Below are 16,074 nucleotides of genomic sequence, written 5' to 3' on the forward strand. Positions count from 1 at the left end.
GGGGGTAATCAGTGTACATAAGGTGATGGTAATCATGGATAATCATGGGGAATCATAGGTAATCTTTGTAGTAAATCATGGGTAATCATAGGTATAATCATTGAGATCACTAATCTGGTGTACAAGCTTTCTGTCAGGTATTTACCCCTCGCTCATAAGTCATTACTCATGAAGACTAGACAGAAGACACAAGAATATATCCTAGCATTGACTAAAGAATAATGTTATGAATTTCACCTTCACATTGTCAACTTTTTATAATTCCTGCTCTACTTGTTTTCCTAGAAAGTCCAAGTTTCCTTAGATGTGACCGGGGTGACTTGTCTAAGTTACATACCATATTAAGTTCTACTTTTTGGGTAAACAGGTATATTAGGAAATTCAGAGTTGGTAATATACGTGTATAATACCCCACGTATAAAACTAAATAACGACTAAGACATACTAAATTTTCTTAAATTTAGAATACAATTAAAAACTATACAAATTTCTTTTTTTGTAATTTTAAGTCATAACAAAAACATATATTTTTATTAATATAACAAATTATTTAATTGTCACAAAATATGTCTTTTTTGGGATAATAAAATTTAATGTAGTTTATTAAGACAGAATAAATATGAATTAAAATAGTAGGTACTTAGTAATTAATTTAAAAAAATTAAAAAAATAATCACAAAATATGATAATTATTATTTATTATTAGGTATAATACATTTATAACTTTATAAGAGCTGTTCAATACAGCAAAAAAAAAAAAAAACTTTTACAAGTACAGTTTAAAACTAAGTTAGGTATTATACCTTTTATACTGTACTGTAGTATATGTTCCAACACTGGCAGGAATTTTAAAAAGCTGGTCAGGAATTCACTGGAATTCAGCACTATACTTATCAGCGCAGTCAAATAATTACAAAGTTCAGGTTGGGGGAGGTTATGTTTATACAATTTGGTTCAAATACAATTTTCTCCAGATCCATACCAAACTTCATAAATCCATACAGGTAAGGCTCTACATAGAATGTGTATGCTGTGCCACCATTTTGCGACTCATTTATCAATGATAAAATGATAAAATAAAGGGGGAGAAATTCAAATTCACATAACATTATTAGTCGCAGGCGTAGCATACCTGTATCTATAGTGCCCTAATACAGGTGCTCAAACACAAACAATTAGTGGCGGCGGGATATGGGATTATTTAAAGCAATTGCTTCATGTCTGAAATGGGCGGGTGGGTGTATAAATACATATATATATATAATCGTAAGACCTCAACACAAATATCATGGCAAATATAATAATTAATAATTATTAACGGCCCCTGCTGCTAATTATGGTTCAATGAAGGGGTACGGTGGTAAAAATATTAAAAATATACAGTAGGTATGCCTCAAAGCCTCCACGATTTCGCGCCGCCACTGCAAACAATTGAGTGTTTTTGGAGATTGCATACGACACTTGTACCTACCTGAAAACTTGATACAATTTGCAAATGTTTGCGATTCAGACGAATTTTGTCAAAATCCTTACCTACGGTCGCGTTCCGGGCGGTACGTGGTATGACGCGGCAGCTGTGCCGTCGTGGGACGTAGGAGCAGCGATTCTCAGCGTTCCGTCGACGGCGGTGCGAGACGAGAGTATACGGCGAGCGACAACTGACAATAAATCAATGACAACGGTGACCAAGCGCTACGAATCACGACAACGAAACAAACAATTGCGCCTCTGTTACGGGTGCGGGTAAAGCTCTGTCGAGTTCAACGGCGTCGCGGCGTAGGTACGGCGATATTGATATTATTGAAAACCGAAACAAAAAAAATCCGAAAACGTGTTTTACACTCGATATGGTGTAACTGCGTAACCTCAAATATAAGCTCAATGTTATGTAGTTTTCGACTTCCGTGCGGGGGCGGGCGTAGAACAATGCGAGCGCAATTTCAAAGCATAATAAAGAATAAAGACATGGCAAAATAGATTAATCTTTTGTAATCGATAATTTATTGTAATTGTAATCGATAATTTATTGTAATCGATTGTAATCTATTGTAATTGATAATTTATCATTGATAACTTGTGAGGCAATCGCGGCAGACAGGATTATCGGAAGATCGTGTTATTACTATATATATAATATTATTATGTTTGTATCGTAATTCGTAAACCGTTTATAATGTTTAAAATGTTGGGGTCGTTGGCGAAATCAGAATTTAGTTTTGAAGTTATAGCTAATCGAAGTTTTCAGTTAATATTATTATAACCCTTAAATACTCAATATGCTAAATTTTTCATCGGCTGAACTGTTGCAAAAAAATTGATGTCTGCGTTGACACTCGCTCGCTGCACTGCGCTCTGACAAAAATCGAAAATATCCCCCGATTTGTTATGTATTAATTTTTGAATTCTTGAAAAAAAAAACTTTAAAAAAAAACTTCATTTAAATATATTGATTTTCCACGGAGATACTAAGGGTGATACGGGATTTCTAATATATTATAATATTATAAAAACAAATAAAAAAATATAACATAGGTACAATTTCAAGGTGTATCTAGTGTTTTCTTTATTTTACTCATTGGATTAGCATAAATTATTTTTTATTTATATTACAAAATGGGCCGTGGCCAAAAGTACAGAAAAATAAGTACATACCTAATAATGATATCAGGAAAATACATATAAATTACATTAACATAAAGACATAGTTACATTAGGCAACGAAAATAAAACGACGGGCCCTCATTAGCAATACGTATCGGTTTGAACATCGGTCTATTATGAGGGTAATATGTGGTGCATTGGTGCAAATAGGAACGAAAAACGGGTAAGTTTAAAAGTTATAAAAGTACGTGGAAATCATACAATTCCACAATATATGTTATAAGCAATATTGTTTATTGTATTATTATTTATTGTTTTTATCACTCAATTTTTATGCTGCAAATCATAATATTACAATTTAGTATTTACACAATTAAATGTTTTTGTTTGATGTAATCTATTTAATTGGTTTTTATAATATGATTTTATAATATTATTGAACATTATTTATTAAATTATTATTCATTAATGTATCAACACGCTAGTGGAAAATTAATTTATGCATCATATGTGTGCAAAATCCTGACTATATTGTAGAAGTATTCTTTTGGTTTATTTTTGACCGGCGCGGTGTAAATATTTTTTTTTTATCGATATATAAGGAAAATACTATAAATAAAAAAACAAATGAAAATAGTAAATATGGCTATAAATATCAACATCTAAAATATGCTAGATATTTTATTAAGCTACTAAACTGTTTTTACGTTTCAAGTTTTCAATAATCTATTCAAACGGAGTAAATAAAACTGTACGAGAACATTCGCATATGTTATTCCGTCTTACAAAAGTACAACATAGACACATAGCATATTAAAGTTTAGTAAAACCAATTTTTTGTTCTTAGCAGTTAGCGTAAAATATATTAGAGTGAATTGCCAAATATAATCAAATTTAAAGGTAAGAATGCGTTGTCCAACAAATCTCGTTGAACTGATATTATTTTTTTGAAACAGGGTGTACTTTTTAAATTGTAATTTGTAGTATTTTACATTCTTATACATTATAACTCACTTTATAATTAAAATATCATTACAATTTATATTCGACTCCGAACGTTTTTAAAGAGTTCATTTTAGGCAATTTTAGATGTATTCATATATGCGGGTCGTGTAAAAGTGTATGTAGTTGTTTGTTTCTGATTCGTTTATCAGCTACCTAAAATACAATAGTGTCCTGACTGATGAATGATGATACTAATGTCATTACAATATTTGAATGTCCTCAATTCAAGAAATAATTCAGAATGAAAATACGACCGGAAGGCGAATAGTAGGTAGGCATAATGAAAAAATTTGAAAAAAAATTGTCAATTCACTCATCAATTTAAATTATATATTTTCTTTCTAAATGTGTTCAGAGGCTGGATATCGTTAGATCTGCAACTGGTTTAGTTAATCTAAAGCCCCACTATAGAGCCTTATAGATTAATGATTACATGTTATCCACTATTAAAGATATAATTATTAAATATATTACACATCAAATCCAAAACCAAAACAACAAAAAGAGATAACCAACACACTCGAACTCAAGCCGTACCACCTGCACCCCACAGAAGTGGGCATGATACGATACGCTCAAAACCGAGAGAAAAACCTTCATATGCCGAAGCCACAGCAAATACACCACCATCCGATCAACCTCTCCAAATCATCACAAGTTTCCTTAACGAATTAAAATCAATTTTAAACCCCCTCCTAGCTGCTCTAACATCCCTAATAAATAAATGTCCACTCCCCATCACTTCCACTCCTTAATTAATTAACACACGTATCACATATCTTCTGATCATCCATACCATATTTTAACAATAAATTCTAATTTAAAAATTGTATTAATAAACTTGTAAAAACATGTAATATGTTGACACATTTTAAATATAATAAATGAAAAAAAAAAAAATTTGAAGTTTTAAAATATTCAAACCAAATTTATAGTGGTTGTGGGGAGTGAAATTAAGAAAAATGGACTGGCCGATCTCAAGCAGACATAATAACGAATTCAGATCAGTTCTAAAAATTATTATTGCATCACTAGGGCGATCAGTATGATGGACAAAAGATTGGTATGTTTTGGCTAAAATAACTGTCCATCACCAATCCCCTTAAATTTGAATTCAATGATATATCATTTTATAAGAAAAACGGTTCTGAGGTCAGTCAGCTTATGATATTACTAAGTATATTAATTGATGATATTATTGTGAACATTTTATACATTTTTAACCACAAAATAGTTATTAAATTTTAAATTTGATAAATTTTGTCAAAATTCAAACTTTAAATACTTATAAAAAAAAAATTGTACCTATGTATTTTTAATATTTTTCAACTGCTATTGTAACAATATATCAGGAGCTTGATTTTTATTAAACAAATACAATTTTATTGATATTTATAGAAAAAATACTAAAAAAATTGAAAACTGACAATGTCTGTAAACAGCTGCTCAAAGAGTCAAAATTGTAAGGTGTATAGAAAATGAAAATATAAACATTCAGTAAAATGTTCATGTATCCACAGTTATTTGTTTTTGAATAACAATATAATAACAAAACCGCTAAATGGGAAATTGAGTGAATGTCAAATATTGTAAAAATATGAACTTCAAACGCTCATTAGGTACTTATAACACGATATACATCAACAACCACACGTGATACTATCATAGATATATAATAGTATACTTTAGAAGTTTCAAGTATAAAGTATACCAACGAATAATATTATATAATCACAACAAAATAACTAAAATAGTCATTCTATGTTTTTAATATGTAATTTTGTCTAAATTTGAACTTAATATGACTATAAAAATAAATTGTGTAAATGTATTTTTTAGATTTTTTGGTAACAGAATTATTATTTGAATCTTCTTTTAAATTTTCAATTCTTAGAAACAAAAGTTGAAAATTTTATAAAATTTTAACTACAAAATAATTATTCAAATTAAAATTTGATAAATTTGGTCAAAATACGATCTTTAACGCTTATAAAAAAAAATTTTGCATATTTATTTTTATTATGTTTCAACTGCTATTGTAACAACATATCAGGAGCCTTGTATTACATTTTCACACTTTTTGGCCCAACAGATAAAACTTTATTAATATTTATAGAAAAAAAAACTAAAAAAATTGAAAACTGGCCATGTCCGTAAACAGCTCAAAAAGAGTCAAATTATTTTCAAAACAAAGAAGCATGGAATCATAGAAAAATAAAAAAATTCATCATTCCACTCAGAATTTAAAGGATATTCTAATTTAAATAGTTAATTATAAATACAGTTTCACTGATATACTACAACAAAATTAATTTTATAGCTTACTTATTTTATTTAAATCAGTATAAATTATAAAAAACATTCTTATCAAATATTCAAAAAACAAAAATATATAAAACAGCACATGTGTCATCTAATTTATACAAAATTATGTTCATATTACTACAAACAATGAGTTCTTCTGTAAACTTATTAATGATAATGATGTGGTCTATCAATAACTACTCCACCATAAATTTGTACTCCATTTCTGGACAATATGTCCATGGACCAAGTATTGGTATTGGGGTTGTAAATTTCTACAGTATCAAAAATAGATGATTCTTTTTCTCCGCCAAAAACATACAATAAACCATCTAACACGGCTACTCCTATGAGATAATGTAATTTAAATTCAATATATTTAAAAGTTAATGTTAAAAATATAATTGTCATTGTCACCACTCACCAGGTAAATATCGGCATAAATTCATATCAGCTATAGAAGACCAAACTCCATCACTTGGTCTATAAACCTCAACACTTTTATGATACTGTCCATTAAAGCCACCAATAGCATACATAAGATTGTCCAAGACACCTACACCAGCACCTTGACGGCATTCAAACATGTTTGCAACTGGTGTCCATGTGTCAAGTGTGGGGTCATAATATTCCACAGATCTTAAATGTGTATCACCATTCCAACCACCAACCTACACAATTTAATTAAATGAAATGTAATACAAGTTTATAAATAAATAAATAATATAAGTATTCACCGCGTATAAACGATTATTGAGTACACCGACGCCAAATTTATATCTCTTAATTGTCATTCTAGACACCATTCTCCATTGTTGGGTACTGACATCAAATACCTCTACACTACTTAAAACACTGTCACCATCTTTTCCGCCTACCTAAAATTACAAATAACATACATTTTCAATGTAAAATAAGTAAAATATTGGTTTAACTTACTGCATATATACAATCATCTAATACACCAACTCCCATACGTTGTCTTTTAACTATCATGTCGGCCATTGGAACCCAAGAGGGCGTTTGTGAAGATACATCAAGAATACTAACAGATTTTGAACTTGATCTATTTACACCTCCCACAACAAACACAAATTTATCTCTTATTACACCAAGACCAGCTGATACAAGATCATCATTTAACCCTGGTGCTTTCTCACGTAGTTTGGTTGCTGGATCATACCATTCTGTATAACACTTAGGCGATTCTAACGAAAGATTGAACATTAGAATAACCTAATAGAATTAAATGTACAAAATTATTGTGAAGATAAATTTATAAAAACGGAATCATACTTTTTGAAAACCATCAAACCGTCTAGGTGTACATCTTATTGACTGTGGAATGGTGAAATGCTGAACTGATTTTTGATGATTAAAACGTAAGGCTTCAACTAAATAATTATTACCTAAAAAATTATAATAATAATTCATAAAAAATATAAATTTATAATGATGGACAATTTAAGGAAATAACATACATTTAAGACTAGTGTTTAGAAGAGGTTCTTCATATATATTAAACAATATATCAGGCTTTAATAATGGCAAACGTACATGTTCCATTAATTTTGGCAAAAAATCTATTCTATGATCTGAATCATGTTTTACCCATTTGATAACACATTCAAATACCTACAATAACAAATATTTAAAACTAGATTTAAATATGATAATAGTTTGTTCAACCATTCCTTAGTGTATAATACTATTATAATCACAGGATTCCAAAAATATAATATATCTTTAAGATCATGTGTTCCTACTTTTTATAGAAAATAAAGGAATATTAGTTAATGACAATAATATTTTTATGGTATTAAAATTCATTATCATCAAGCAGATACAATTGATTTTAACTAATCATTTCATTATATAATTCAAATCGATAATTTGTATAATTTTACATAGTATCAACAGATACCTATAGTTACTTAATATTTAATTTATATAATTCTATACAGATAACATTTTAAATTGTTTTTGACAATAACAGTCAATAAAATTTTTTTCTATAGTAATAAAGATTTATTGATTTTAGTTATTTAATTTAAAAATATTATTTGTAGGAACTTAAAACTTTAAAGTAAATTGTTATATTGTATGCACACAATGATCTTTTACATATCATTGAATTCAAATATAACATCTCTGATACAGTGATCCCTGTAGAGTCTAGGCATCAACTGTACTGTACACTTGCCCACCTCTATACAAAATATTAAAAATTACAATTTGTAGTTTGCTTACTTTTTCTTCAAATGGAACGGCAAGGTCACTTGAGGATATAAGCTTCACCAAATCTTCAGAAGATAAAGATAGAAAATGTTCGTCTTTAGCTACTTCTCTGGAAATAATAATTATTATTTTTACATTAAATTACCTACTTACTCTTGATATAGAGATATAAATTATGTTTATCATACAAAAAATTTTGTTTAATATATGCTTCAGAACTCGAAAACAATTCCGTACAGTCATGTAAATCAGCAAATGTTTTGATATCAATACAATTTGATGGATCCAGTTGTTTTTGTAAAAACTCAGCACATACACTTTTTACAAAATATAGCTGTAAGATATTTGCAGCTTGTAACAACCCCTTAGAAATCAATAAAAATTCACTTAAAATGATATTATGTTGTTTGAAGTTTAGGTATATCAAATCATATATTTAGTTATAGGTACCTGCACATTTTCTTTTGTGATCATAATTTCTCCAGTATAAATATAATCTATTAATAGCTGTAAAATGGTGGAATCTAATTCTCTTATAGTAACAAGATTTTTATTGCTCTCATCAAAATTACTAAACATTGCACGGAAATATGGACTAGCAGCTATTAAAACAATTTTGTGTCCAATTACAATTTTACCATCATCTGCTTTAAATCTAATATCACATAAAACTTCCTTTCTAAAAACAAAAATGTTGTACTGTTATTTATTTTGAATAAAGGTGAAATAACCGTCCACATACTTGCGTAGATATTGTAAATCTTCTAGAATTCTTACAGAGTGAGAGTCATTTCTAAAATTAGTTGGTTCACATTCATTTGATTTCAGCACTTCCTTTAGATTATATTCACAAGTTAATGTCTGAATGGTATCCATTTATTTTACTGACGTGCCTAAAACTTTTAAACATATTTTAAAAATTGTGATTAATTTTAAATATCATCATTGTGTTACAACTTAGTACTACATTTAGGTGCTTTAGAGTTCAGACAGAGTAAAAAACAACAAAATACTGATGTTAAGAAATTATTACATTATTAGTTAGATTTATTAAAATATTATTGGATTAAAATAAGTATATAGAATAGGTACGAGGCCTATTTTCTTACTTACTGAAGTAGAATTTAAATTAATGCAGTTATCAACAATACCAATTGATAAGAGTTCTAATCAAAGGTATGGTATTGTAATATGGACGAATATACAAAATACCTAATCGATTTTGGTAGGGACAACTGGGATAAGATGAAATCAGAAGTTGTGAGGGAAGAATGTAAGATGGGAATTATATGTAAGTCGTAATAAGTTGATTATATCTAAAGTTATCCAACTTACATGTACTGTATGTTTAGCATAGTGTATTTTGTTGTTTTTATTATGAACGTTAATAATAATATATTATAATAACACAAAAGTTGTTTATACTCATAAGTCATTACTCATGAAGACTAGACAGTAGACACTAGAATATATCCTAGCATTGACTAAAGAATAAAGTTATGAATTTCACCTTCACGTTGTCAACTTTTTATAATTCCTGCTATACCTGTTTTCCTAGAAAGTCGAAATTTCCCTAGATGTGATATGGGTGACTTGTCTAAATTACATACCATATTCAGTTCTACTTTTTGGGTAAACAGGTATAGCAGGAGCCAGGAATTTCAAAAAGCTGGTCAGGAATTCACTGGAATTTAGCGCTATACTTATCAGCGCAGAAAATAATTACAAAATTCAGGTTGCGGGAGGAAATGTTTATACAATTTGGTTCAAACACAATTTTCTTCACAACCATACCAAACTTCATAAATCCATACAGGTGCTCAAACACAAACAATCAGTGGCGGCGGGATATAGGATTATTTGAAGCAATTGCTTCATGTGTGAAGTGGGTGGATGGGTGTATAAATACATTTATATAAAATCGTAAGACCTCAGCACAAATATTATAATTAATAATTATTAATGGCCTCTGCTGATTATTTTGGTTTAATAAAGGGTTTGGTGGTAAAAATATTTAAAATATACAATATGCTTCAAAGCCTCCACGATTTCGCGCCGTCACTGCAAACAATTGAGTGTTTTTGGAGATTGCATACGCCGGTACGACACTTGTACCTACCTGAAAACTTGATATAATTTGCAAATGTTTACGATTCAGACGAATTTTGTAGAAATTCTTACCTATGGTCGCGTTCCGGGCGGTACGTGGTATGTCGCGGCAGTTGTGTCGGCGTGGGACGTAGGAGCAGCGATTCTCAGCGTTCCGTTGACGGCGGTACGAGACGAGAGTCTGTATACGGTGAGCGACAACTGACAATTAGTGACAACAGCGACCAAGCGACCACGAAACAAAAAATTGTGCTTGTGTGACGGTTGCGGGTAAGGCTTTGTCGAGTTCAACGGCGTCGCGGTGTAGGTACAGTGATATTGATATTATTGAAAACCGAAATAAAAAAATCCGAAAACGCGTACCTACTATACTCAATACTGTAACTGTGTAACCTCAAATGTAACCTCAATCTTATGTAGTTTTCGAGTTCTGAGCGGGCGTAGAACAATGCGAGCGCAGTTTTAATGCATAATAAAGAATAAAAACATTGCAAAATAGATTAAACGGGACTACTGTACCACTTTTTCCACATTTTAATTTTTCCAACATCAACTTTTTCCAATGTTCAAATTTTTCTAATAACTAGATATTCCAATGTTCAGTTTTTACCAATTGGAAAAAATAAACATTGGTTATAGTGGTTTTTAGAAAAAATGTGCATTGGAAAGAGTGGAATAATGGTACTGCTACCAGTTTTACCACTTACTAAATTATCCATTGTACATATTTTACACAGAAACTTGAAAAAGTGTACATTTTATTTATTACCATTTTTACCATTGTACTCCATTGCCAAAAGAACGTTTTTCCATGACTCAATGTTTTCCATGTTTTCTTATTCCCAAAAACTGCAAAAAACACTATTTCCAAAGTTATACTAGTCCTAAAATCCAATTTTCCTATAGTTGCTTACCTATAGTTTGTTTACCTACCGGAATGACAAATACTTTGTCATGCCTACCGGCTACCAGTGTTTATGAGAATTCATCATCCGCTTGATAATTTTAACTGTTTTAAATATAATTTTTTTATAATATATAAAAAATCAATTTAATGTGCTAAATATCCACTTCAAGAAATTTATAATAGACTAATTGAAATACAAAGGGTCTTTACTTTATGTCTAACTCACTAAAATGATTTAACTATATATGGTACATATAGAAATGGAAAACAGAATTCCATAAAAACATTCTAACTTAACGGATTACTGATACATTTTTTTGAAAAATGATTTTACTTTGTTTAAAAATAACAAATAATATATATCAAAATAAGAAGACAGGTTTATTTATCTTAAACAAATAATCATATAAATGTTATTAAATGCATTTTTTAAAAAAGACGGGAACTTGCTCTGATGTATAGACGTATAGCCCCTATTAAAACTATAAAAACAAATTATCAAACAGATTATAATTTATAGGTAATACCTATAAATTATAATATATAATATATATACCTATTAGGTATTATGTATAGTAATGTAGTATACAATATACAATATAGTATACTGTATATTATAATATTTAATATACTGCATGTACACTATTACACTACCTATTACGCTATACATAACAATTAAACATTTTTGAATTTTTAAAAATGAAAATCTTTTAGGATAGGTACCAAAAATAAATTGTTTTCAGTAACGTTTTGGACTCATTTCTACAGCCCCCCCCCTCCCCCGATTTGGAAATTTCAAATTCTGATTGCGCCAATTGATTGTGCATCGTTTGTGCTCGAATGTGCACGATGTCCGGTCGTTTGTGCACAAAATCTGTAGAGAATATCCCTAAATCAAATTCGGGGGCCGTAGAAGCGGCAGCCCCCCGATTTAGAATTTTCAAATTCTGATTGTGCCAATCGTTTGTGCACTATTATTTCAAGAGATATTTTAAAAACAAAGACATGTTTAAATTCTGTTTTGGCAGATCGTTTGTGCGCTTTTATTTCAGGATTAACACACTACACACATCTTAATTGTAACCTTGGGAAAGGCGTCGAACCTGAAATCTGAATCAATAAACATTTATGGGTATACTACCAAAAAGTTCGAAGTAAAAAAGTCCTAGGAAAAAAAGTCTGAGGTATAAAAAGTCAACGGTGAAAAAGCTCGGTACATATAATGAGGTAAAAGGAAAAATACCATGTGATGCATAATCATTAATCAAACTTCCAATTAGTAGCTATTAATATAAATTGAAACTTAATTATTTACCTGACATCATAAATTTTTTTTTTTGATGACAGTTAATTAAACTGATAAGTCATAATACTAGATAAACATTATAGTCATTGAAGTTTTTGTCAAATATATTATATTTTTTATGGTGATGGTTAATACTTATTTTAATATATTATTTCGATTTTTTTATATAGGTAATAATACCAAGTACATAATTATTATAATCATTGATTATTTTTTTTAATATATTATATTTTATATGACATAGTTAATATTCAATTAAATTAAGAAATCATTATAATATATATATATTATTATGTATATTTTATTTGTATGTAATAATTATTTCAATTTTTTTATATAAGTTATGATACCTACTAAGTACATAAATACATAATTATAATCATCGAATTTTTTTTTTAATAAATTATTTTAAATATTGTTATGTGCCTATATTATAACATAGTATATCGGACTTTTTTACTTTGAATTTTTTTTTACCGCGAATCACATTTATGCACTGTTATAAGTACCTACTTCTGATGTTATATACATCCTGGTTGAAGGGGAGCTGTAGAGCTGTATATTATCTGGTACCAGATGTATTTTATGTAGATAAGTATTCAAAAAAGGTGAGCCAGTGGATGTCGCTCTGCTGTACAGTAGGTTACAAGTGGGTCACTGTAAAATGTATGGTATTAAATTTGAATTCAATGATATAATATCATTGCATAAGAAAAAGGATTCTGAGCGGAGACGGTGTGTCAGTCTAGGTATAAGACATATTATATACTTATCTGTGGTATTAAAAAAAATTGACCTATAATTATAGGTAGGTACCTATAATAAATTCCAAATTATTCATATATCTCAATATACATTAGGTACTTATAACAGATTATACATAAATAATAAACCGTGATACTATTAAACATATATAATAGTATACTTTAGAAGTTTCAAGTAGGTACCTAGGAATAATATTATACAATCACAACAAAATAACTAAAATAGTAATTCTAGGTTTTTTAATATGCAATTTTGTCCAAATTTGAAATTAAAATTACTATAAAAATAAACAGTGTTTATGTATTTCTTAGATTTTTTTGGTAACAGAATTAACTTCTTACGTGGAATCTTGTTTTAAATTTTCAATCCTTAGATATAAAAGTTGAACATTTTATACATTTTTAACTACAAAATAATTATTCAATTTTAAATTTCATAAATTTTGTAAAAATTCGATCTTTAAGCGCTTATAAATAAAAATCGTGCCTATGTATTTTTAATATTATTCAACTGCTGTTGTAACAATATATCAGAAGCCCTACATTAAATTTTCACACTTTTTTACTCAACAAATAAAACTTTATTGACATTCATAGAAAATAAACTAATACAAATTGGAAACTGAAAATGTCCCTAAACAGTTCAAAACAAATCAAAATATTTTGAAAATTTTATCGTGTATAGAAAATGCTGATTTAAACATTCTGTCAAAATTTCACGTATTTATGGTCATTTGTTTTAGAATAGCGCCAAAAACCAAAATCAATTTTCTCGGAAACAAATTTTGCGTAAAAATTCCAGTTTGAAAAACCGTCCTAATTTATGACAATCCTTTGTCAACCTCTACATGGCAAACAGCTGAACATATAAAGTCGTACAAGGTATCAATCGATCAGAAATATTGTGCAGATGGGAACAGGGGAACTCGCTAGCAAGTACTTTTAAGACCGATTTTACATACGGAAGAGTGGGAAATGGGAATTGGTAAGCGGTGGGTCTAGGGATATTTACGATATTTTCGTCCCGACCCACCGCTTATCCATCCTCACTACTTTCATCGCGACGGTGGCGGCGGGTCGACGACGTACTACGACAACGACGTACGACGATCGGCGATTGCGACGGTCACCGGCAACCTTTTACCATATTACCACTTCGTGTATTGCTGATGACCAGCAAGATAGTATCTATATAGATTATAGGTACTATCTTAAATCGTGCTGACGACTCAACGACTGTGATTGTTTAGTGAATTCGTGATCCAGCGCCAAGCCCGGATTAAGGGGGGGGGGGGGTCCCGACCTTGATAGTTAGAATCTATTTAGGGGCCTCAGATTTGTCCATTACTTTTTTCGTTAAAGGCTATAACAGGCTGCATAAATCACCTAAAAAAAAATCGATGATTTTAGCGAAGAAAAAGGCTTGTAAATTATAATTTATAAATAAAGTGATACATTAATCATTATTTATTGCTATGTATCTAATACCTATAACCTATATATATTTATTATAACAGGTACCTAATATTAAATAATAATATATTATACATTATTATTTTTTTTTCGTACAGCGGCCTCATTTAAAACTTTGGCCCCTAGCCCCTGGGCCTCAAAATTTCTTAATTCGGGTTTGTTCAGCGCGACGGTATTATATTATTATGCTGAAAACTTGGAACAATAATAAAATAAAATAATAATAAAATAAACAATCTGGTGATTAATTCATTACCCGTGGCAACAATTATTAAGGTTGATGAAATCATATGCTCTTAATTGTGTGATTTGCCATCATGGTCCATCTATGACTCAAGTCTCAAGCTCATTACATCATTATTATTAAATATAATAATAATGATGTAATATTTATAATATTATAGTTTTAGAAAAAAAGATATAACAACAGGAGGCCAACGATGCTATATGGATTATTATTATTATTGTTATTATTATAATATAATAAATAATAATACAGTCAAATAAAATCGCGACTTATTTCATAAAAAAGCTGATACCACCAGGCACGTAGCTAAGGGGGGACCAGGGTGTGCCTAGCCCACCCTATTATGTGTACGGCTGTAGGCCTGCCCACCCAAAATATTAAGAGGGGCCCATTATTATACGGTGGTTTTTTATTTTAATGAAATTTTTAATATTGTCTAAATATTACACAAATAAAACCAAATATATCGGGTTTTAATTAAAATCTAAAATAAGTTACGTAACTAAATTCAATTCATGTCCATTTCTGGAATAAAATATGTATATTCAGGGCCGGCGCTATACATTTTTTTAGGGGGGGTGTATTCACTATAATTTGCCGACTGAAAATTAAGTGATTTTCCGACTATACTATTCTACATACTCAATGACTCACGTAATTTACATACAAGTAAATTGTTTAATAAATACACCTAACTTGTTCGTCTCACGAAAACAGGATATTTGTATCGTTATTCATTGAGATACTATCCAATGAATTAATAATATCCCCAATTAGGTTGAATAAGTACTAAATAAGGGGCCTCACTATGGCCATTATTTGAAGGGCTACATTTAGGCTAATCTTGTCATAGCCACCCGAGATCTATGTGTTAGTTGTAAATGATTATTAGTGTGATGAGTGAAATCAAATGAGGGCATCGTCTCTCGTACGCGCATATACATGTCGACAACTCGATAAATATATCAATTTCACTACACACATTTTACAGAAACATACATTTGTCTTTACAAAATTAAAGTTAGTTAACGTGGTTCTGATTTTGATTCTGAAAAATATTTGAATTTAGCAGAAAATGTCTGTAGATCGTACGAAACATTTTCCATTTTTAATATTAATT

The 16,074-nt window shown here is 29.6% G+C and overlaps 1 protein-coding gene across 3 annotated transcripts in view; it reads right to left on the reverse strand.

Annotated features, from left to right (window-relative positions):
* Nucleotides 1-10,712, reverse strand: part of LOC100570255 (ring canal kelch homolog) — a 33,629-nt gene extending 22,917 nt beyond the window's left edge. The window contains exons 1-11 of one of the 3 annotated variants that reach the window (XM_016801396.2): nt 10,330-10,704; nt 8,891-9,047; nt 8,599-8,827; nt 8,337-8,512; nt 8,161-8,257; nt 7,392-7,545; nt 7,207-7,319; nt 6,850-7,146; nt 6,648-6,788; nt 6,335-6,581; nt 5,972-6,257 (exon numbers count right to left, since the gene is read on the reverse strand). In XM_016801396.2, coding sequence (XP_016656885.1) covers nt 6,079-6,257; nt 6,335-6,581; nt 6,648-6,788; nt 6,850-7,146; nt 7,207-7,319; nt 7,392-7,545; nt 8,161-8,257; nt 8,337-8,512; nt 8,599-8,827; nt 8,891-9,024 — 1,767 coding nt within the window. In that variant the 5' untranslated portion in view covers nt 9,025-9,047; nt 10,330-10,704 and the 3' untranslated portion in view covers nt 5,972-6,078. Of the gene's footprint in view, nt 1-5,971; nt 6,258-6,334; nt 6,582-6,647; nt 6,789-6,849; nt 7,147-7,206; nt 7,320-7,391; nt 7,546-8,160; nt 8,258-8,336; nt 8,513-8,598; nt 8,828-8,890; nt 9,048-10,329 lie in introns of those variants that run through there. The other 2 variants (XM_029491687.1, XM_008181137.3) reach the window with 2 other exon arrangements.
* Between the last annotated feature and the right edge of the window lie 5,362 nt (nt 10,713-16,074).

This window comes from Acyrthosiphon pisum, chromosome X (assembly GCF_005508785.2).
Source record: "Acyrthosiphon pisum isolate AL4f chromosome X, pea_aphid_22Mar2018_4r6ur, whole genome shotgun sequence".
NCBI lineage: Eukaryota > Metazoa > Arthropoda > Insecta > Hemiptera > Aphididae > Acyrthosiphon > Acyrthosiphon pisum.